This window comes from Trichechus manatus, unplaced genomic scaffold, assembly GCF_000243295.1.
Source record: "Trichechus manatus latirostris isolate Lorelei unplaced genomic scaffold, TriManLat1.0 scaffold00296, whole genome shotgun sequence".
NCBI lineage: Eukaryota > Metazoa > Chordata > Mammalia > Sirenia > Trichechidae > Trichechus > Trichechus manatus.
The window spans coordinates 548,012-570,288 of NW_004444232.1; the positions used below are offsets into that span (position 1 = coordinate 548,012).

Below are 22,277 nucleotides of genomic sequence, written 5' to 3' on the forward strand. Positions count from 1 at the left end.
ACATATTAATTCAAGGATACATAGCTGTTGTGATCCCAGGGACAAACCTGTGAAAGTAGAGTATTCCCATTACATGGATGAAGAAACTGAAACTCTAAAACGTCAGTTACTTTACTAAGGTCATTCAGTAGTAGCAGTGGTGGTGGTAGTAAAAGTAGTCGTGAAAACAATGTTAATGATGGTGATGATAATAATAATGATGAATATTTATTGAGTACCTACTCTGTGCCAGGAAGCACTTTACATGTATGAAGTCATCTCATCTTCACAATAACCTTATGATCAATGGAGAAACCAAGGTAGAGAGTTTAAGTAGCCTGCCCAAGATTTCAAGGCTTGTAAGTAACAGAGCCAGGTTCTGAACTCTTGTGATCTGGCTCCAGAGCTCATGCTCTTAATTATTATATTGTTCTTCAAATATAAGAAATACCGAGGTGGCTTCATACTTTTGTCTTCTCTTTCACTATACCACATCTACAATGATATAACCTTCAATTGTGCAACTCTAGTTTGTATTAAACAGAACATTAATCTAAGTAGGAATGCTGACAGCTCTAATAAGTCTGATATTTCACTATACTTTGAAAATAATAAGAGCATACAAATTTTTAGCAGAGCAAAGCAGAGAAAGAAAAGGAATAATGAGATTACAGCAGTGGTTACCATATTTTAGCATGCATAAAAATCCTTACTTACGAAAGCCTGTTACAAGTGCAGATTCCAGGGACCCAATTCCCAAAGACTGTGATTCACCAAGTTTAAGGTGCATTCCTGGAATCTTCATTTTTAATAAGCATGTGGCCCCACCCCCATATGGATTCTGAAAGTTTTGAGAAACATCTACTCATATGACGGCCACCACGCCCAGTCTGATCCTACTGGGAAAGTATTTTCTGTAAGATTTCAGAATGTGAGAAAGTTCAGGTAAGGAATTCATAGGGCTGTGCTGCACAAAGTCATCAGTGCTAGTCTATTAATTCCTTTTTATTGTTCTTTAAAGTCAAATTCCTTAGAATGTTTCACTTAAGTCTATAAGAATTTACTGTGAAGAAAAGGATTTTGCATAACTTTAATCTCTACATGTGGCCTTGCAGAGTAAGCTTTAAATATTTCTGTTCTGAGATTCTCTCTCTCTCTCTTTTTTTTTTCCAGAGCTGCATCAGTTTCTTCTGCTGAATTCTTTTCACAAGACATTGAAACCACTATCTCAACCATTTATATTGGGTACTAGGATTATTTATCTCAATCTCAGAGTAGGGTTGAACCCAAGTAAAACTAACAGGTGCTAAAGCGACCACACAACAAAGCTTCACCACTCTGGGTATACAACAACTACCTCCCGCCCCAGCAACCCCTGCCAACTGCACCTTGTTCCCATCTTCTTTCCCTCATCTGGAAAGTCCTTCCATTCATTTTCAATCTACTTATTTCTGTCCTTCAAATTCTAATTCAAGTGTCACCTCTCAACTACTCTAGCCTGTCATCTACCACTCTTCTTGTAATATAGATCACAGAGTCTGTTTGATATAATCTCCTAGTATTAATATCTTGAACTTCTATTATGTATTATTGTTTCATGTAAGTTGGTGTTACTTTCCTCTTAAGTAGTAAGTTCACTGAGGGTAGAGAAGATGTACTTTTGTACTATTTACATTGGTTAGACTATTGCTAAGCACAAAATAGACTGACTTTTCAACAGGTATTCTCTGACATTGATCTTTTGTTTTCAAAATGAACATGAAGTTGAAATCTCAGCTTCATTTGTGACAACTTTATAAGCTGGACTGAATCATTTAATGTCTACATGCCTTTTCACATCGCATCCTAAAAATGGAAGTTATTTTAAAATTTGTGGGAAAAATCATGCATATACCCTAGAGTCATCTACATCTCCTTACCAATATCCTGGGCATCTTGGTTGCTCTGTCTTGCTCTCATTTGCAGCTGGAATTTATGCTGGGAGGAGCAGAGGTGCAGCAGGTACTGGCATACCTTACTGTTGTCTGTCTGGAAGGTGTGTTTTATTCCATCTGATGTATTCTGTAATGTGATTTTCTTTTTCTACAATATTAATCAGGGGTATTAATAATTAGAAAATTTATCTGACTTTTTTACATGATCAAATTTTTTTAAACTATAATTAATAATAAGCAGAGACATTATTTATATTTCACATTACTAGGCATAGGTATTCCTTGATCTACGTCTAATACAAAAATATAATTCTATAGTGTACAGAAATCAATATTATTTGCCACATTTAGAAATTATAGCCCAAATCAGACTGTATACCAGCCACTAGCAAGGGAAATGTGGTTTCCTTTAATGACATTTTTGGTCTTCGAGTTTACTCCAGTGTGTTAACAACACCAAAACTGTTTGAAGAAGATATGATAAGAAATGTTTGTTCTATTCCCTTGAGTAAAAAAACTGAAGTTCAACAAGAATGATTTTGTTCATATATAATTGTAAGAGCTATGATTCAGTCAAATAGGATTTGGGTGGCTGGGACAGTTGAAGAAAATGTGGGAAAAGGAGAGGCACTGGATAACTTAACTCTGCTGGGTTGAAAGATGGAACACATTAGTATTTAGGGACAGTGATTCTTGCCAAAATTAGGGAAGGAGGAGAACCAAAGTCAATTTTATCCCCATGATGTTTTTTGAAAATGGAATGTCTTTTGTGTAAGAGGGCATCCCGAAATGAATTACCTCCTATGTATGAGGTGCGCAGGTGATCCACATGCCCTAAAAGACTAGCAATCAATATGCCAAGTATCTACGATTAATGTGTCTGGAGAATTGCTTATGTCCAGTTAGATTCTATGCTAGCACTTGGCTTTTTCTCCTGTGCGAAATTTTCTTTCTACTTCATGACCCAAATGCAGAAATAGGCATAGGAAAAGCCAGATTTAGTAGGCTCACTAAAGATAACAGAGCGTCACTCAAATTTCAGTCATTTAAGTGTTGCCTTCATAATTTCTGGTTTTGTTTATTAATTTTTAAATAGATTTTTCTTACATATATGAATTCACTCAAGGACTCTTATATCACAACTATAAGTAGAAAACCAGTACCACTGCCATAAATAGAATCCATCTATAAAAATACAATAAAAACAAAACAACACTATTAAGGTCTAGCTAGCAACTGTCACCAATGAAATCTCTGGGACTAAATTGCTTCTCTCTTTGTTAACAAAAGAAATCAGCAAGTGTTAGAGAAGAGTTAAAGATATAGTATTCCCAAACTAGTGTCTTGAATACCAGTGGTATAGCCAGTAACGACTTTATTCAAATAGTTGGGGATTTTTTTTCCCTTTAACAGACATACAACTTAACCACTATCAAGTAATTAGCAACGACGTTGAACTCCATAGTTGTAAAGTTCTCTCACTGACTGAAGTATTAATATGAAAGACAGAATCTCTTTAGTCTCAGTTAAAAGAGCTATAGAACCGGTATCTACAAGAAAACAACACAAAGGTAGGAAAGAAGGGCAGATCACTCACATACACACGCACAGAAAGATCACAAAAGATAGAGATCTTCAATAATTATGAAAAGTGATATTATAGACAATTTAAGATCTAAGAAAGATGAAGAGGTTTGAAACAAATTATAATAATATTTGATTCCTTTAAGTGTTAACTGGTGGACGGTACAAGAAATATGCCCAAGGTAACTCAGTTGTGAGAGGCAGGAAGGACGAAGAGTAGCTTCTCCATCCTCCCAGAAGTTATAAGAAAAAAAGGAGGGTTAAAAAAAAGAGATGTGTGTTAGAGAGAGAACTTCAGGATAAACAAGTGCTGTTAAACACAATAGTTTGCATTGGATGGTGGCCTATTCTCTATTAACGGATATCTTTCAAATGAACTAGATCAGGGTTAGTTCTATATATGGCAGGGCTGGTATGGTAGCTTTGACACATGTACACAGTACGATTATTTGACTTGTTGCTTTCTCAAAACTAGATTATACTGCATTCATCTAAGGTTTTCTCCAAGACACTTGCTCTACTAGCATTTCCAATGGGGAAAGTAAATTAATCCCAATTAACTTCCTGGTCTTGACATTTGTAGGGAGGTAAGGGTGGTCTTGAGCCTTCCTGAGAGAACACATTATTATCTGGTAATCTTAGTGCTATCTCCAGGTTTCACAGGAAACCAACCAACCTAACTGATCTCAACAGCTTTCTATGTTGATGATTTTCTAGAGTCTGTCAAGACCTTGATATCCTATCAACATTGTTCTGGTAAGACTGTGTTTCAGCCCAAATATGAACTAAAGATGAGTGGTCTTTGATTAGCATTAGGAAACAAACACCTGAACATACTTTTGATTCACCTCTGCAGTAGGCCAATGGTGTTTCAATGTTCAGATATCTCAACTATGTTCAAAATCAACTTATGCTTTTATAGTTCACTATTTTAGTTAAACATTACTTTCTAAAAATCACTTTTATAATTTTATCTCCATAGAGAATATACACTGAAACCGAAAACTACAGAAAGTCCTGGGACTAATTCATGAAATCCAGTCAATCTCCAAGTGATGGAAACTCAAATACAGCTGCCTTAAGTAATCTACTATTGAGCAAAACAAGGTTCCCAGGATTTAAGATGATTTTCTCTCTTAAATACCTTAGGAGAGTTTCCCCATGTGAGAAGTTACTACCTTAGAATAATTTCTGACTTCACAGAGACATCAACTTGGTTGTAATTTAACTAAAGTTAATTGAGCATATAACCAGCTAGGAATGTATAATACTTTTTCTAAAATCACTTCCTGAGACAACTAAGAACAAAATCTCAATATTTCTACAACTAAGAAGGGAGACTTAAATAGTATTAAGACATATTAGCCCTACTGAATGGCAAGGTCTGAAGTTTATTAAAAAAAAAGTTAATATGTTACACTGGAAATTGACAATACTTGTCTTAAAATATAATAAAAAAAGAGGTCAAACGGACATACAGAAAAAGAAATCTTCTTGGTTTCTCTCCATGGAAAGCGAAGGACCAATGTGCGAACTCCATTGTGAACCTCAAACACAAGGACACCTTTAGAACAAACTCCAAGCAATATTCCTGTTTGTGACTTTTTCTCAGGGTGCACCCGATGAAAATGAACTCCATATTCTGTCAGTCTTTGGCAGACCTGTTGGAACAATACCATACCAGAATAATATACTTTGGTAAAAGGTGACATCAAGATACAGAAGCTCTACCAAGTTAATTTAATGTGGAAATGATAGTCTTTCAACCCGGAATGACTGGCTATCCACATGCCAAAAAATTGAATCTTGACACTTATCTCATTGGATATATGAAAACTGCCTCAAAATGGATCACAGATCTAAATATAAGAGCTAAAACTATGAAACTTCTAGAAGAAAATAAAGAAAATCTTTAGGTTAGGTAAAGATTTCTTAGACGAAATATAAAAAGTACAAATCCATACGGGAAAAAATTGATAAATTGAAAATTCATTAATATTAAAACTTCTGCTTTTTAAAAGACATTTTAAGAAAATGTAAAGTCAAGCCACATACTGGGAGATAAATATATGTAAAGTGTATACCTGATAAAGGAATTATATACATATAAAGGATGTGTACATCTCAACAATAAGGAGACAAGTATTTTATTAGACACTTCAAAAAAGAAGATAGATGAATGGCAAATAAATACATAAAAAGGTGCTCAATAAAAATAGTAATTAGGGAAATACAAATTAAAACCACAATGTATAACACTACTCACCTATTTGAGGGACTAAAATTTTAGTGTTTTAGGTGGAAGTTTACAGCACAAATTAGTTTCTCAATCAAATTTTTATACACAAATTGTTTTGTGACATTAGTTGCAATCCCCACAATGTGTCAGCACTTTCCCCCTTTCCTTTCCACCCTAGGTTCTTCGTGTCCATTCATCCAGTTTTCCTGAGAGGGACTAAAATTTTAAAAGACTGAAAAATACCAAGTGGTCATGAGAATGCAGAGCAACTGGAACTCTCATATACTGCTGGTGGGACTGTAAAATTGTTCAACCACTTTGGTAAGTTCTTATAAAGTTAAACAACAACAAACAAAAAAAGGAAACTTGTGGCCATCGAGTCAATTCCGACTCATAGTGACCCTACAGGACAGAGTGGAACTCGCCTATAAGGTTTCCAACGAGCAGCTGGTAGATTCAAACTACTAACCTTTTGGTTAGCAGCTGAGCTCTCAACCACTGTGCCAGTTACCCTAGGACCCAGCAATCCTACTTCTAGGTATTTACTCAAGAGAAATAAGAACATATGTTCACCCAAAAATGTGTATGTGAATGTTTATAGCAGCTTTATATTCATCAGCTAGTGAAAGAATAAACACTACGTATATCTCTACAATGGAAATCCACTCAGCAATTAAAAAAAAAAAAAAAAAGGAACAAACTACTGATATATACCACATGATGGACGAATCTCAAAAGCATTATTCCAAGTGAAAGAAGATAGACTCAAAAGACTGCACACTATAGGATAATATGAAATTCTACAAAAGTTAAAACTATGGTGATAGAAAGCAGCAGATCAGTTGTTGCCAAGACGAGGGTGCTGGGAATGACTTCAAAGGGACATGATAGAACTGTTTGGGATAATGGTAATGTGCTATATCAGGGATTGGCAAGCTTTTCCTATAAAAGGCCAGATAGTAAATATTTTAGGTTTTGTGGGTCATATGATCTCTGCTGTAACCACTCAACTCTGCTGCTGCAGTGTGAAAATAGCCATATACAATATGTAAACAAATGAGCACGGCCAAGTTCCAATAAAATTTTATTTACAAAACAAGTGGGCCATACTTTGCTGACCTCTGCCCTTTATCATAATTGTGGAGATGGTTGCACAATTGTATACATATGTCAAAACTCATTGAACTGACACTTAAAAGTGGTGAATTTTATGTAAATTGTACCTCAATAAAGCTGACTAAAAAGCGATATAAAAGTATTTTAAAGACAACACAAATGTATAGCAGAAGTCTAACTTTTGAAGGGTATATTAATGAGATAATAAAAAACATCCTTGTTAGAAGAATGATGCTAAAGTTAAAGGAAAAAGCATGACCAACAAGCACATGAAAAGATGCTCAACATCATCAGCCATTAGTAATATGCAAATCAAAACCACAACAAGGTATCACCTCACCCCCATTAGGATGGCAATGATTAAAAACAAAACATCAACAATAATAACAAAAATCCAGAAAACAACAGGTGCTGGTGAGGTTGTGGAGAAATCGGAAGCCTCATCCATTGCGGGTGGGAATATAAAATGGCACAGCCACTATGGAAAACAGTTTGGTGGTGCCTCAAAAAGCTGAACACAGAACTACCATATGACCCATCAATCCCAATCCTAGGTATATACCCCAAAGCAGTGAAGGCAGGAATGCAAACAGAAACCTGTACACCAGTGTTCATTGCAGCACTTTTCACAATAGTCAGAAGGTGGAAACAACTGAAAAGTCCATCAACAGATGAATGGATAAATAACATGTGGAATATATATACAATGAAATATTACACAGCCATAAAGAGAAACGAAGAATGAAGTTCTGATGCATGCCATGACATGGATGGACCTTGAAAACATTATGCTGAACGAGATAAGTTAGTCGTGAAAGGACAAATATTGTATGATCTCACTTAACATGAAATAAGCAAATATTATTAATGGTTAACAGCGGTGGAAAGGAGGGGGAGAAGGGGAATTTTTGCTTCGGGGGGCACTGAGTTTACGTTGGTGACGTTGGAATATTTTGGAAAAGGACAGTGATGATGGTAGCACAACATGAAAAATGCAATGAATGTCACTGAATTGTAAATGTGGAAGCTATTCTATTGGCAAATGTTTTGGTTTGTGTATTTTCCCACAATAAAAAAAAATTTTTTTTTAAAGGTAAAGGAGAAAGGAGGAACAGGATATATTATAGGAAAGAGTAGAACAACCTACTATGCATTAGGTACACATTTTACAGGGGAAAAACTGAAGCTCAGAGAGGTTAAGTACATTGTCCAAGGTCACCCAGCTAGTTGAAGCAAGGATTCAAACACAAGATCTTCTGACTGCAAATTTCCATGCAAATTCCTTCCACTGTGCCAATCTGCCTTCTACTTCTATTAAGGGTATGATATAACTTGATGTTTACTTCCTACAAGTATAAAAATGTAATAACTAAGGAAAACATAAGTACAAAATTTATATCTTTAAATGTAGGTTCAACTTACACAAAACAAATGACCTTGCCTTTCTTACCATGAATCCTAGATAAAAGTTGGTGTAAGTCTGTGAATGAAACCCCTTCATAGATTTTCACAGGGGAGGGAAACTTCGCTCCCCTCAGTATGGAGCAGCAAGTGGAAGGCATACTGTTACATCCTAGAGAACTGAAACAGGAGAGGTTCTGAAAAGCTTCTCTTTTCAAAAGAACACTATCTTATATTTACATATTCACACTGGTAGTCTGTACAGTATTATCTTTATTGATCATAAGTGCTCTGCTACTTATCTGAGGTTGCATAGGAAGCTAGGGGCAGAACTGGAACCATTAGCCAGTTTTTCTGACCCCTAGACCTAATGGAAATAGTTGGCATTTAGTGAACAGATGATTTGTAAAGGATATAAAAGATTTTAGGCCCTTTAAGAAAAAAAAAAATTCTAGAATGAGTATGAACTTGCCTCTCATATCCAACCAGCCACCAAGTTTAATTGTTTCTACTTTTATAATGTATCTTGATTTCAACAGTATAGAACAAGATAAACGCATAGATCTCTACAGTCAGATAGATATGAGTTCAAATTATAGTTTCGCCTCATTCCCCACCCCAGGTATATTACTTTGGGAAAGTTATATATCCTCTTTGAGCTTCAGTTCCCTTTTTTACAAAATGGGAATTAAAATACATGGTTTTAATCAGGAATAAATGAGATGAGATAATGCACAGAATCAGCTATAGGCATATGAGCTTTTAGGTATGTATCTGCCAACACTTCTTGATGACTTCGGGGAAAAAAACAAGCCAAAAAACAAAACACAGGGTCTGTCATTTGTAATCCTGCATGCTTACCTTTAAAAATTCTAACTCTGTCTCTTTTTCAGAAGCTCCCACATAGGTATTATGCAATTTGGGTAATTCTTGTTTAATATAGGATAGCTCAAGTTTTTCCATCACTCTGGCAGGCAAATAATGTTCCAGTCTAAAATAAGACACACCATAAACCTAGAAAGGAGAATGTTTTTGTAAGCAATCCTGTTTGCCTTCTATAGGAGGGAACCCCCTTCCTCCTTTGAGTTCTTGTCTCTGCCAAGAGATAAGATATTTCTATTTCTCCCCTCCCTCTCTGAGGAATGAGTTTTAAAGGAAACATATCAGTATTTCTCTTTCAGTGAGGCAGAATGACCAAATCAAATGGTAAGCTTGTGGAGAGCCTGACATTCAAGCACCTCATTTCACTATAAGCCCCAAATAATACAGAACAAAACAAAAACATCAAATCAGTTGTTGTTGAGTAGATCCCAACTCATGACAACGCCACGTGTTTCAGAGTAGAACAGTGCCTCATAGGGTTTTCAATGGCTATGCTCTTTTGGAAGAAGATCACCAGGGCTTTCTTCTGAGGTGCCTCCTGGTGGGCTCGAACCTCCAACGTTTCAGTTAGTAGACAAGCACTTAACTGTCTGCATCACTCAAGGACTCCTTATTTCACTATACCAAAAAAACCAAAAAACAAAACAAAAAAAACCCAAACCTGTTGCTGTCAAGTTAATTTTGATGCATAGTGACCCTACAGGACAGAGTAGAACTGCCCCATAGGGTTTCTAAGGAGCGGCTAGTGGATTCGAACTGCTGACCTTTTGTTTAGGAGCTGAATGCTTAACCACTGCACCACCAGGGCTCCACTAATACCAAGGGTTAATGTCATGAAGAACGCTGCTCATGAGGGGCATGGTCCCTTGCCCTTGTCTCCTCTTAAATTCATTTGTATTCAGATACACTGGGCCTTGCACATCTGTTCTCCATACAGTCAGCTTTGCTAGGTTCTTGGTCCATCACTGTGCAGAAAAGTGTGAAAGGCAGAAGACCCCTTTTATCCATATTTGGCTGGTCATCCTTGTGTCTAGTCTCTATTAGTTAGAACTTGGAAGAAAGAGGGTAAGTGCTAGGTATCCCTAAATCTCAAAAGGTACAATTTTAAACAGAAAAAAAAAAAAAAAAATCTCATGCTGTATGACTGCATATGACTAAAGTACATGGGGAACTTGGTCATTTGAAGGCACCAAAACCAAACTAGTCTCAAAAATCTCCAGATCTAAACATCAAACACCTCAACCAGGTATAGTCCTTAATTCTGTTATGGATAGGAACACCAATACAAAAGTGGTCTTGGAGGAAAAAAAAAAAATCCTACCTCTGGTTGGTAATCTCCATACTCAGCCTGGAGAGCTAAGGATGCTAACAACACAGAAGTCTCATCATCACAGTGCATCCTCTCCTCCAAGATATCTTTTCGCAGCTGAAGATAATACTGGTGACAGGTCAGAGAATGTCTGAAAAAATAAACACATGAACCATTTAGGCTTTTCATCTTGAACTTTGGGTGATTTTCATCATAGGAATACAAGTTTAATTTCCAAGATGGTTATTATTAAGTTCCAGGTTTATCTGAATCATACAATTTAGTGTCAGTAAGCTAAAGAATTAAAAGATCAGGGGCCAAAAAAGCAAAACAGAAACTCTGTGCACTCACTGTATTAGACTAACATCATCCATGAAAAACTTAATTCGGAAAAACATAGTAAAATTAACAGTGGCTTTGCTCTTTTTCTTTGGTTCTTCTTTCCATCCCTCTGGGGCCACTTTGGATAATTTTAAATCAGGATCAACAAAGAAATATTCATTATCTAAAATAGAATGAGAAAAACATTTAGATTTAAAAAAAAAAAAAGCCCTAATGTTGTCTTCTGATTTCTTAATTTTTTATCAGACTTACACAGAATAGTATCATAGAGGAATAACAAGATTGTTAAGAAGTATGGTAAGGTGCTCTGAGGCACTGCACATAGATGGGAGGCAATATGGTTCAGTCTTTTAAGAATGGGGGCTCTGAAGATGGACAGACCTGGATTCAACTCCTGGCCACATCATTTACTATCTGTGTGGCACGGAACAAATGAATTAACTTCTTCAGAAATCAATTTTCTTGTCTGTAGAATCAGAATAATGCTAATTTGTGCTTTATAAGGTTCTTGTCAGGATGAAATGACATAATGGATATAAAATACTTGGTAAAACCTAGCACATGTTAAGCATTCAATAAATATTAGCTTTTTTTTTTTTTTAAATTGAGCTACCAATTAAAATCTAGGAAGAACAACAGCCATTATTTTATTTTTTAATGTCACCATTTAACAGTCATTGACTCTCTCCAAATAAAGGCATTATTCAACAAAATTTCATTTATCCAGAACAGTTAAGAAATTAGGTATACTTTAGTTAAATAGAATTCTGATTGAGTATCTTCATGTAGATAGCAATACGTGATTAGTCAAAAATCAAATGAGTAAAGTGATAGAACATTAGTGTGCACAACTGAATATTTATTGGATGACTACAGAATGAATTATTAGTTTTAAAGGAATAAGAATGGAATAAATTATGTTGAAGGAAATACAACATTTCTTTTATGATAAAGACATTATGATCTTGTACAGTTTCAGGATCATCTGGCAGGATTGCCATTTATGGTATTTGGTTGCCTAAGTTTTCTAAGATAAATATCTATGGAAATAGAAATTTGAAAGATTAAACAGTTATTTAAAAGTATAATGATTTATTAAAGAGAGAAGATCATCTCCAAAGGGCTTCCTGTTGCTATGACTACTGTAAATTGATAAATAGATAGGCTTCTACAGGAGCTGCGCTCTGAGAACACTGTGGTTGCAACCTTCCCAGAGCTCAGCATATGCAATGCTTAAAAAATATGTGAAATGACTTGTTTTCAGTCATCAACTGACAGCATTTTAAAAAAAACAGTCTGGTTCTAGGATAGTAGGCTAAAGTTGATGTGGAAATTCAGCAATAGGGTCCTCCTGAATATTCCGAACTGTATTAGCAGGATGCTAATTTCTATAGTACATATGCAGGCAATTAACATATAAAATGGTCACTAAAAGACAGTAATTAAAATTTACTTTTATATTGCTGAAATCAAAGGAAAAAATCTTCATAGTTAGGTATAGAAGTTGTCTACAAAATCCAGTTATTAAATACAGCTATTAAAACAATGCACCTGGTGGGAGATGGAAGGGAGTTCTCAACTCACTTCTCCTTCTCAGTGCTGACTTGTTCATTTAGTTAGCATTTCCCAAAATGAGGTCAGGCATGATAATAAGTATACAGGAAGTCAGCCTGTGGCCAAGTTTCCATACTGTACCCTGAATTTAAAATGTCTTGGTACCTTTGAGAGTAGCTAAAGCAAACAAATGATGCTCCACTAAGCCAATATGGGCCACAACCATATCAAACACATCTTTACATATAGTTCTGGTATCACAGGTCAGTTCCAGTCTCTGCCCACTCAGAAGCATTACGTTTACTTTTCTTCGGCTATCCTCATTCTTTCCTTTCTTTGTCTAAAATTGAAAAGAAATGAATGGTATTTATTAAAATACATAATACAAGAATTTTAACTAGTGTTTAAAAAAAAATCATTAATGAAATTTTTTAAGAGTGACATGACACAAACTGGTTTCATTACTTACAAGGATAGACCGTGGCAAATCCAAAGTTATAAATGGCTCGACTGTCATTTTCACAAACTCGGGGCCAAAGAAATTCTGCAAATTGACATAAGTAGAATCAATCGTTTTTAATGTTTATTCTATATCTTTCTTCAAAAGAAAATAAGGTAATAATAATAAACTGCACATAAGGCCACCACATCAAATGATCTAAAACAATGTACAAACTTTCAACAAAAAATACAATGGGCTTTACAAAGAACAGGAATGAATTATGTCTTACATCCAGTTTGAGCAGAACTCAGTTTCATTTTCTACTGGTGATGCGAGACATAATGCCTTGCTTTATATTGTTTTACAGGATTTCATTTAAAAAAGTGGTAGTCTAAGTTATTGAAGTAACACAGAGGTATCAAGCTCTTATAAAGATTTGGTTTGATAATGCTAATGTCTGATGTGATTAAATGGAATCTTATTGTTTTAGAGAGTGATATCGAATTTGTTCTAAGACAGATCATAGCTAAAGGGCAAATCTACTTTGTGACTACAAAATATACACATCCATTTGTAATCACGTTCTTGGAACTATGTGACACTCACTTTTTTGTTCAAAATGGTGATAACTAAGAGTGGCACAAATGGTTAAGCACTTGACCACTAGGTGAAAGGTTTGCAGTTCGAATCTATCTAGAGGCACCTAGGAAGACAGTCCTGGTGATCTGCTTCTCTAAGGTCACAGCCTTAAAAACCCTATGGAGCAGTTCTACTCTGCACACATGGGTCATCACGAGTTGCAATCAACTGGACAGCAACTAACAATAACAACAACAGGGATAGAATAGGTACCACATAGTCTCTGACCCTCATTCCTGCCCCTAGCAAGAAAATAATATACGGACACAGGACATAGGGAAAGTAGGGTTTGCACTCTGTATTTAATCTTCTCAGTCTACCCTCTCCCTTTACCTATTGCATAAATTTCAAGTCCTATACACAGGTTTCAGCCAAGGGGGGAGAATTGGCTTAGGAGGTAACTTACAAGAAGTTAGACTTCAAGTGGGAACAGAGTTGAGAATAGACTGAATGATTATGTTCAAATGGGCAAAAGGTAGAATAAAAGTAGGACTAATCTTAAGGCCAAAGGCAGGTGGTGAGTGTATATGTGTGTGTTTGAACTAATGGAGGTTATTGGAGGTTTATTTTTGTTGGTTTCTTCTTTGCAGTTGGCTGTACAGTTCACTTGATTGCTTGCTGTGAGAATTCTATTCAATTAACTGAGTGGAACATGTGAAAAATACCATTTCAGTAAGAGTTTAACATTAAGAGTTTGTTAATACTCAACAAATCAGTTGGACACATTTTAAATAAGATTAGAAACAGAGGAGAAACAATGAAAATGGTCTGCCATGTGAAACATAGAGTCTAATAGAGATCAACTAAGACAGCAGGGTATGATCAAGTTAAAACATGTTTGCACAAAAACGAAAATAGAAAAAAAAACTACAAATTTTATGTTTTGTGAAAGAATATTAATTCAACTGTGAAACTGTTCTTCCAAATATTAGCACTCTTTTTTAAGCTCAAAAATACACTGCTTCTATCAAATACAACTAAAAATGCACGAACAACAGAAGACAAACTAGATAACTGGGACCTCCTAAAAATTAAATATTTAGGCTCATCAAAAGACTTTACCAAAAGAGTAAAAAGAAAACCTACACTGAGAAAAAATTTTTGGTAATGACATATCTGACAAGGGTCTAATCCCGAAAACTATTATAGACAACTTCAACAACAAAAAGACATACAATCCAATAAAAAAAATAGGCAAAAGACATAAACACTTCACCAAAGAGAACATTCAGACAGCTAACAAACACATGAAGAGTTGCTTGCCTTCATTAGCCCTTAGAGAGATGCAAATCAAAACTACAACGAGATACCATCTCACCCCTGCAAAATGGCATTGATCAAAAAACAAAAAACAAAACAGAAAACACAAATGCTGGTGAGGTTGTGGGGAGACTAGAACTCATACACTGCTAGTGGGATTGTAAAATGGTAAAACCACTACAGAAGATGGTATGGTGCTTCATTAAAAAGCTAGAAAAAGAAATACCTTCTGATCTAGCAATCCCACTCCTAGGTATATATCCTAGAGAAATAAGAGCAGTAACACAATAGACATACACACACCCATGTTCATTACAGCATTAGTCACAATAGCAAAAAGATGGAAACAACCTAAGCGCCCATCAACAGATGAATGGATAAACAAATTGTGGTACATACATACAATGGAATACTATTTGACAATAAAGAATAATGAGTCCATGAAACATAAAATGGATCAGTCTGGAGGACATTATGCTGAGTGAAATAAGTCAAACACAAAGGACAAATACTGCATGATACCACTTTTATAGAGAGTCAAGAATAGGTATACACATAGAAAGCAACATTCTTTGATGGTTACCAGGGATGGGAGGAGGAGGGAGGGGGTCACTTACTAGATAGTAGACACGTGTTCATTCTATTGACGGGAAAGGCAATACACAACATGGGGAAAGTTAGCACAATTTGACAAAGGAAAATGAACACACTGAGAGGTATGCAAGAATAAAGGACAGCTATGGTAAATACTACAAAATATACAATTTTGCAACAGCATTAATAACAAGCAAAAAATATGTGAGTGGTTACGTAGGTAGATATGTATGCTATATGGGTATGGGAAGGCGTGTGGGAATACATGTGCGTACATATATAGGTGTAAAAACCCATTGCTGTTGAGTCATTTCCGACTCATAGTGACCCTAAAAAACAGAGTAGAACTGCCCTGTCCCACAGGGTTTCCTAGGAGCAGCTGGTGGATTCAAACTGCCAACCTTTCTGGTTAGCAACGTAGTGCTTAACCACTGCAGGGCTCCTTATATATATAGGTATAGTGGTGGGCATATGTACACACGTTTCAATGTGCTGCATATATATTTATATATACAATAAAGCACATACGGGGCACAGTTATGGATAATTCAAAGACTTATCCAAACACCTCATGGGATTGATTTGTTGCGTTTGAAGGCTCAGGACCATAGTCTCATGGGACATCTAGGTCAATTGGCATAACTTAGTTTATAAAGATAATGTTCTACATCCTAGTTTGGTGAGTAGCATCTGGGGTCTTAAAAGCTTGCGAGTGGCCATCTAAGATACAGCTATTGGTTTCTTCTCATCTGAAGTGAAGGAGAGCGAAGGAAACCAAAGACTCAAGGAAGAAATTAGACTAATGGCCCAAGTGAACCACAGCCTCTTCTAGCTTGAGACCAGAAGAACTAGATGGTGCCTGGCTACCACTACCAACTGTTCTGACCAGCGACACAACAGAAGATTCTGGTTAGAATGGGGAAAAAAAGTAGAACAATACTCAAATTCATAAAAAAGACCAGACCTGCCAGACTGATAGAGACAAGAGGAACCTCTGAAACTATTACCCTAAGATACACTTTTAACCTAGAACTGAAGCCATTCAAGGAGGTCACCTTTAAGCCAAATAATGGATTGGCCTATAAAATAAACAATACACCCATGAGGAACATGCTCTTTTAGACCATCAACTATATGAGACCAAATGGTCAACATTTACCCAAAAGCAAAGATGAGAAGGCAAGTTGGGGCACGGAAGCTGGATGGATGGTAACAGGGCAGGCAGCGGTGGAAATCTTAAGAGTGCTTACACAGAAGGGACTGTAACCAATGTCAAAGAACAATTTGCATATGAATTGTTGAGTGGGAATCTAATTTGCTGTATAAACTTTCACCTAAAACACGAGAAAATATTCAATAAAAAATATATAATGCTTCTGTCCTTTACAAAAATTAAAAAAAAAAAAAATTCTGTGGTCCTTTAGGAGCCCTGGTGGTGCAGTAGTTAAGAGCTCAGCTGCTAACCAAAAGGTGAGTAGTTCGAATCCACAAGCTGCTCCTTGGAAACCATATAGGTAGTTTTACTCTGTCCTATAGGGTTGCTATGAGTCAAAATCAACTTGTTGGCAACAGGTTTGGCTTTTGGTTTTGTGGTCCTTTAATGATCGCTAGTTCAAATCCTCTGGTCATTGATACAGCATGTCTCTGATTAAGAAATGTTTGTTTTTCAAATGGCCAGAAACTGATTGCCTATGAAAGAAACACAAGTTTTTAATATGATGGCAAAATAACACTGCATATTATAAAGGTACAATCTATCATTTATGAATGCCTTAAAAAAAACCTAACCTGTTGCCGCCAAGTCAATTTTGTCTCACAGCGACTCTACAGGACAGAGTAGAACTGTCCCATAGGGTTTCTGAGGCTGTAATCTTTACGGAAGCAGACTGCCACATCTTTCTTTTGTGGAGTGGCTGGTGGGTTCGAACTACCGACCTTTTGGTTAGCAGACAAGTGCTTTAACCACTGCGATGCCAGGGCCCCTAATAAACCAAAATTCTACATTAGCTCTCTGAAACCATGGTTTAGGAGAAAGGTGTGTGCGTCCTTTATGCTGCTCCCTGAATTATTATATTGGAAGTGCACACAACTTTGTATGATATCCTGCCCACTGTTTAATTTTGACAAAGGCATTGGTTATAATAAGTGGAATTTCTTCCTTTTAACTTAAAATAAATTCAGTTATATTTTTATTGGAATATAATAACTTTAAAATTGAATAGTATCTTATAAATCATAGATCAATTCCACATTTTAAAAATTAGTACAATGAGGTACAAAAAGTTTTAAAAATTTACATAAAGTCATATAACATCATTATAAGGAAAAGAATTTAATTTGAATCTAACAGAATCCAATAATTTGAGTTCAATGCAATTTTCACCACCCAATATGTTTTTTCCTCCTTATAATACTGAGGGAAACTTGAATTCCATCAACTTTTTTTAGGGTAAACACATATGTGTTTAAGATAACTCATTGAAATAAACAACAAAAACAAAATAGAATAGGGTAATATACTTTCTTTGCACAGAACTAAAGAAAAAAAATTCTACATTTTATCACTTTTACTTATATTTATTTTGCATTTGAAATATTATCTTTAAAATAAATTACAAATGAGACATTATCTTACTTATCAAATTGCTAATGGTAAGAAAGAATGATAATATCCAGAGTTGGAAAGAATACAGGGAAACAGGCATGATTATAGGAAGCATAAATTGGTACAAACTTTCTGAAGGGCAATTTGACGATATGTATCAAATGTCTTACAACGTGTCTGCCTTTGACTTGCTATTTTACTTCAAGGAATATAGGAAGAAAGATTTAGCTACAGGGATGCTCATCAGAGCACTGCTTATATAATAGCAAAACAACAAAAATGAGAAATACTAAAATGTTCAATAATTGGAAACTGATTAAAGAAATTATAATACATGTTAAATTCACATAATGGATTGCTTTACAAACTAATAATAATATTATAGAAGTTGTAAAATGTCTTGAACATAAGAGAAAATAAGGTTATGAAACAATATGTACATTCTGAGCTTATGTTTATAAAAATATATTTAAGGACAGATGTTGAAAAAATAAACTCAGTAGGAGAATATAATAAAATTCCCCACAAAATATAAGATACAGACTGTCCCTTCCTATCTTTGGATGTATTAACATGAGGATATGATGTTTGGAGCCAATGCATTCATGTTTTACTATAAAGCAGATTATTGCCAAAATTCTGAGAATGCAGAGCAGAAAGATGGAATGCACTCAATAACATTCTTGAGCTTCTGAACCAACCCTGGATCTCTCTATCCTTGATCTTCCCGGTTTGTAGGATAATAAATTTTTTAATGTTGAACAATAATTCCCCTATAGTATTGAATAAAGTCAGTTGGCTTTATGGCTCATGAATATACTTTAAAAATACACAGTTAAGATACACCTGGTGATCTGCTTGTGTAAAGATTACAGCCTAGAAAACCCTATGGGACAGTTCTACTTTGTCATGTAGGGTCGCTGTGAGTCGGAATTGACTTGGCGGCACACAACAACAACGTTATTTTACAAATGAAATAATGAAAGCAGCTAAATATTTCTTTTAATACCAACCAATAAGAGAGCCACTCCAATGGAAACTAATGTGGGATTTAATTTCATCTACCGGCAACTTTAGGATATCTATAGCAATTTTTTTTAAAGTACCTTGCTTAACAGTTAACTGCAAGACCAAGTTTAGATGCCATAACTTGGAGAATCAACTTACCCTAAGTTTTCTTTGGGTCATGGCTGTTCCTAGGATCATTTCTCTTAAGGGATCCCTGGTGATGTCAAGCATAGACGCTTTCATTGTGTCTCCTGGATAAAGACTCAATCGAGACTGTCTGAGGGCCATTCTGGCTTGCAACTGCATCATTTCTTCTTCTTGCCGTTTTAGCATGATCTCTTGATTAATTAAGTTGCCTTCTAGAGGTGCTTCATATTGTCTGCTATACAGAAAAGAAGAGAAAAGTAAGTGTTGGGAAGAAAATTATTTTAAGGGTAATCAGAAAAACATCATGTTAAGGTATCAAGAATGTAAACAGATCTTATTTTTTTCATTTCAAAGACTGCTTCCACTACACAGTAACATTTCAGTTCTACTTCTAACCTACTGACGCTGTATGCTGTCATATTTTTAGTGAGTGGACCTAAATCTTACGCCTCTTCTCAGAACATTCCAGCTGTCCGCTGAAGGCTGCTACCTGGGCAGTTCTCTCAAATAGGGGCTGTTGTATTCCTATAGGCCTGTACCACTGAGCTTGGAGGGGAGCTGGAGATTCTCAACTCTTATTTCAGTTTTCAGACCATTGTTGACCCTTCTTCCAATAACCCCCAGCTCCTCTGAAGTACCTGCCATGAAATCATACTAACCACTACTCTACTTTGTTCTAGATATTTGCTGTTCTTTTGGTCACTGCCTTTATTCATTAAAGATTTAAGTGCCTCTCAATCTTCTTCTCCACTATTACTCCTGTCATCATTCTTGGTGGTAATATATAAACTGAGAATTCTTCAACACTCTGGCGTCCTTCCCACATCAGCCAGTTACTTATTTCCATGGTCATACTGGCTATTAACAATAACTGTGTTGTTGTTAGGTGCCATTGAGTCAGCTCCATCTCATACTTCCAATACTCTCTCTATAATCTTATTTTTTCCACCTCACTTCCTCTAATACACTCACTCAATAATTCATCAACCCTTGTTTAGTTGCCGTCAAGTTGATTCTGACTCATAGAAACCACATATGTGTCAGAGTAGAACTATGCTCCATAGGGTTTTCAAGGCTATGACCTTTTGGAAGCAGATTGCCAGGCCTGTCTTCTAAGAAGCCTCTGGGTGGGTTCAAACAGCCAACCTTTCAGCTAATAGTTGAGTGCTTAACTGTATGTGCCACCCAGGGACTCCTTCATCAACTCTATCAGGACTTTAATCCATTGACCATTTTCTCTTTGGCTATTACCCCTCTCTTGCCCTTACATTGCTTGGATTCAAATGTCCATCACTGCAATGACTCCCTTGCATCCAACCCTAACTCTCATGAAGATGCAGAATCATACTTGATCTCACTGGGCCCTCATCACTGCCTGGCAACCTGTTTTTTTGACAGAACTATTTTACATCTTCTTCCTTTTCTTCTCTTTTCAAATTTCCAGTACTCTCTCTCACACCCTCCTTCAACTGACTGACTTTGCTTCAGTTTTTTTGGTTAAATAAAAAGCAGTCAGAGAATTGCTTCTTCATCCTTTAACCACCAAACTTTCCAAATTTATATCCATGTGTTCTGCCTTCTGTCTTGTTACAATGGATGAATTTCCTATACTCCTGAAAGGCCCAAATCTCCATTTGTGCACAGGATTCCATCCCTCTTCTCAAAGACTTTGCTCCTGCAATTATCCTTTCTTCTGCATCAACAATCTAGTACACTGTTATTTTCATTAGCATACAAACATGCTGTAGTATTTCCTGCCTAGGAAAAAAAAAAGTCTTGTTTCACTTCCCCTTCTATTCTTTATCTCCATTTTATCTCCCACTGTCTCTTGAACTCAGATCAATCAAGTTTAATCCCCAGTATTCAACCAAAGCTGTCCCTGGGTAGCACAAATGATTAATGCGCTTGGCTGCTAACTGAAAGTTTGGTGATTCGAGTCCACCCAGAGGCACCCTCGAAGAAAGGTCTGGTGATCTACTTCTGAAAAACCAGCCACTGAAAACCCTCTGGAGCACATTTCTAGTCTGACACACGTGGTGTCACCATGAGTCAAAACTGATGCAGCAGCAATTGGTTTTATCAAGCACAACTGGTCACAAAAATGACCAGTTTCCATGAATACGGTCAAAGCCAAAGGACAACTCCTAATTTGCATTTCATTTTATCTTTAGGCATTATTTGACATAGCTGCTCAATTCTTCTCCTTTTTGAAACACTTAACTTCTGGGGAACCATATTCTCTTATTTTTCTTCTACTTCACTGGCTCCTCCTTCTTAGCCTTCTTTGCTGGCTCTTTCTTCATTTCTAATCTCTTAATGTTAGATTAAGGAATCCTGGTGGTGGAGTAGTTAAGGCTCGGCTCTGCTAACCAAAAGGTTGGCCGTTTGAACCTACCAGCTGCTCCAGGGAAAAAAGATGTGGCAGTCCGCTTCCGTAAAGATTACAGCCTTGGAAACCCTATGGGACAGTTCTACTCTGTCCTATAGGGTTGTTGAGAGTTGGAATCGATTCAACAGCAACAGGTTTGGGATTCTGAATGTCAGACTACCACAGTGTTCAGGCCTCTAGATTTTTCTAGCCTCCACATGGACTCTATACCTACATGATCTCATGTAGTTACATGTTTTTAAATATCTTATATATTCCATAATTTGGAAATGTATATTGGTAATTCCAGTCTCACCCCTGAAATCTAATGCCATTCATCTGCCTAGGTGAGTGCTCTACATGAACATTAATATATATCTTAACTTAAAATGTCTAAAACCAAATTCTTGATATTTGTCTTCCACCTCCAATCTTCTCTCAATAGACAGATCCACCATTCACTAGTTGCTTAGGACTGGTGTCATCATCGATTCATCTTTCTTGCAAATCCCACATCCAATCCAGCAGTAAATCCTGAAGGCAGAACCTTGCATATATCTGTATCTGACTCTTCTTCATCACTAACAATCTAGTCTATGCTGCGCTACTCTCAGATGGATTGCTGTGATTGCCTTCTAACTGGTCTCTCACTTCTACAATTTATTCTTCAAAGAAAGACCAGAGGAATCCCATTGAAATGTAAAATAGATCATGGCTCTCCATGCTTTCAACTTTTCAACAGTTTTACATGGCATTTAGAATAATATCCAAAGTGTTCACCTTAACTTCTGCAGCCTTATATGATTTGGGTCCTAGTTATCTCTGGTTACCTTTCACTAGTAAATACTCTGGTTACCTTCCAGGACACCTAATT

General features: G+C 36.2%; 1 protein-coding gene across 1 annotated transcript in view; it reads right to left on the reverse strand.

Annotated features, from left to right (window-relative positions):
• Nucleotides 1-22,277, reverse strand: part of PTPN13 (protein tyrosine phosphatase non-receptor type 13) — a 192,920-nt gene that overhangs the window by 82,973 nt on the left and 87,670 nt on the right. Inside the window, exons 9-16 of the mRNA XM_023725318.1 lie at nucleotides 19,048-19,270; nucleotides 12,810-12,884; nucleotides 12,506-12,680; nucleotides 10,796-10,949; nucleotides 10,457-10,595; nucleotides 9,115-9,267; nucleotides 4,976-5,158; nucleotides 1,899-2,061 (exon numbers count right to left, since the gene is read on the reverse strand). Of these exons, the coding sequence (XP_023581086.1) occupies nucleotides 1,899-2,061; nucleotides 4,976-5,158; nucleotides 9,115-9,267; nucleotides 10,457-10,595; nucleotides 10,796-10,949; nucleotides 12,506-12,680; nucleotides 12,810-12,884; nucleotides 19,048-19,270 (1,265 nt within the window). The remainder of the gene's footprint in view (nucleotides 1-1,898; nucleotides 2,062-4,975; nucleotides 5,159-9,114; nucleotides 9,268-10,456; nucleotides 10,596-10,795; nucleotides 10,950-12,505; nucleotides 12,681-12,809; nucleotides 12,885-19,047; nucleotides 19,271-22,277) is intronic.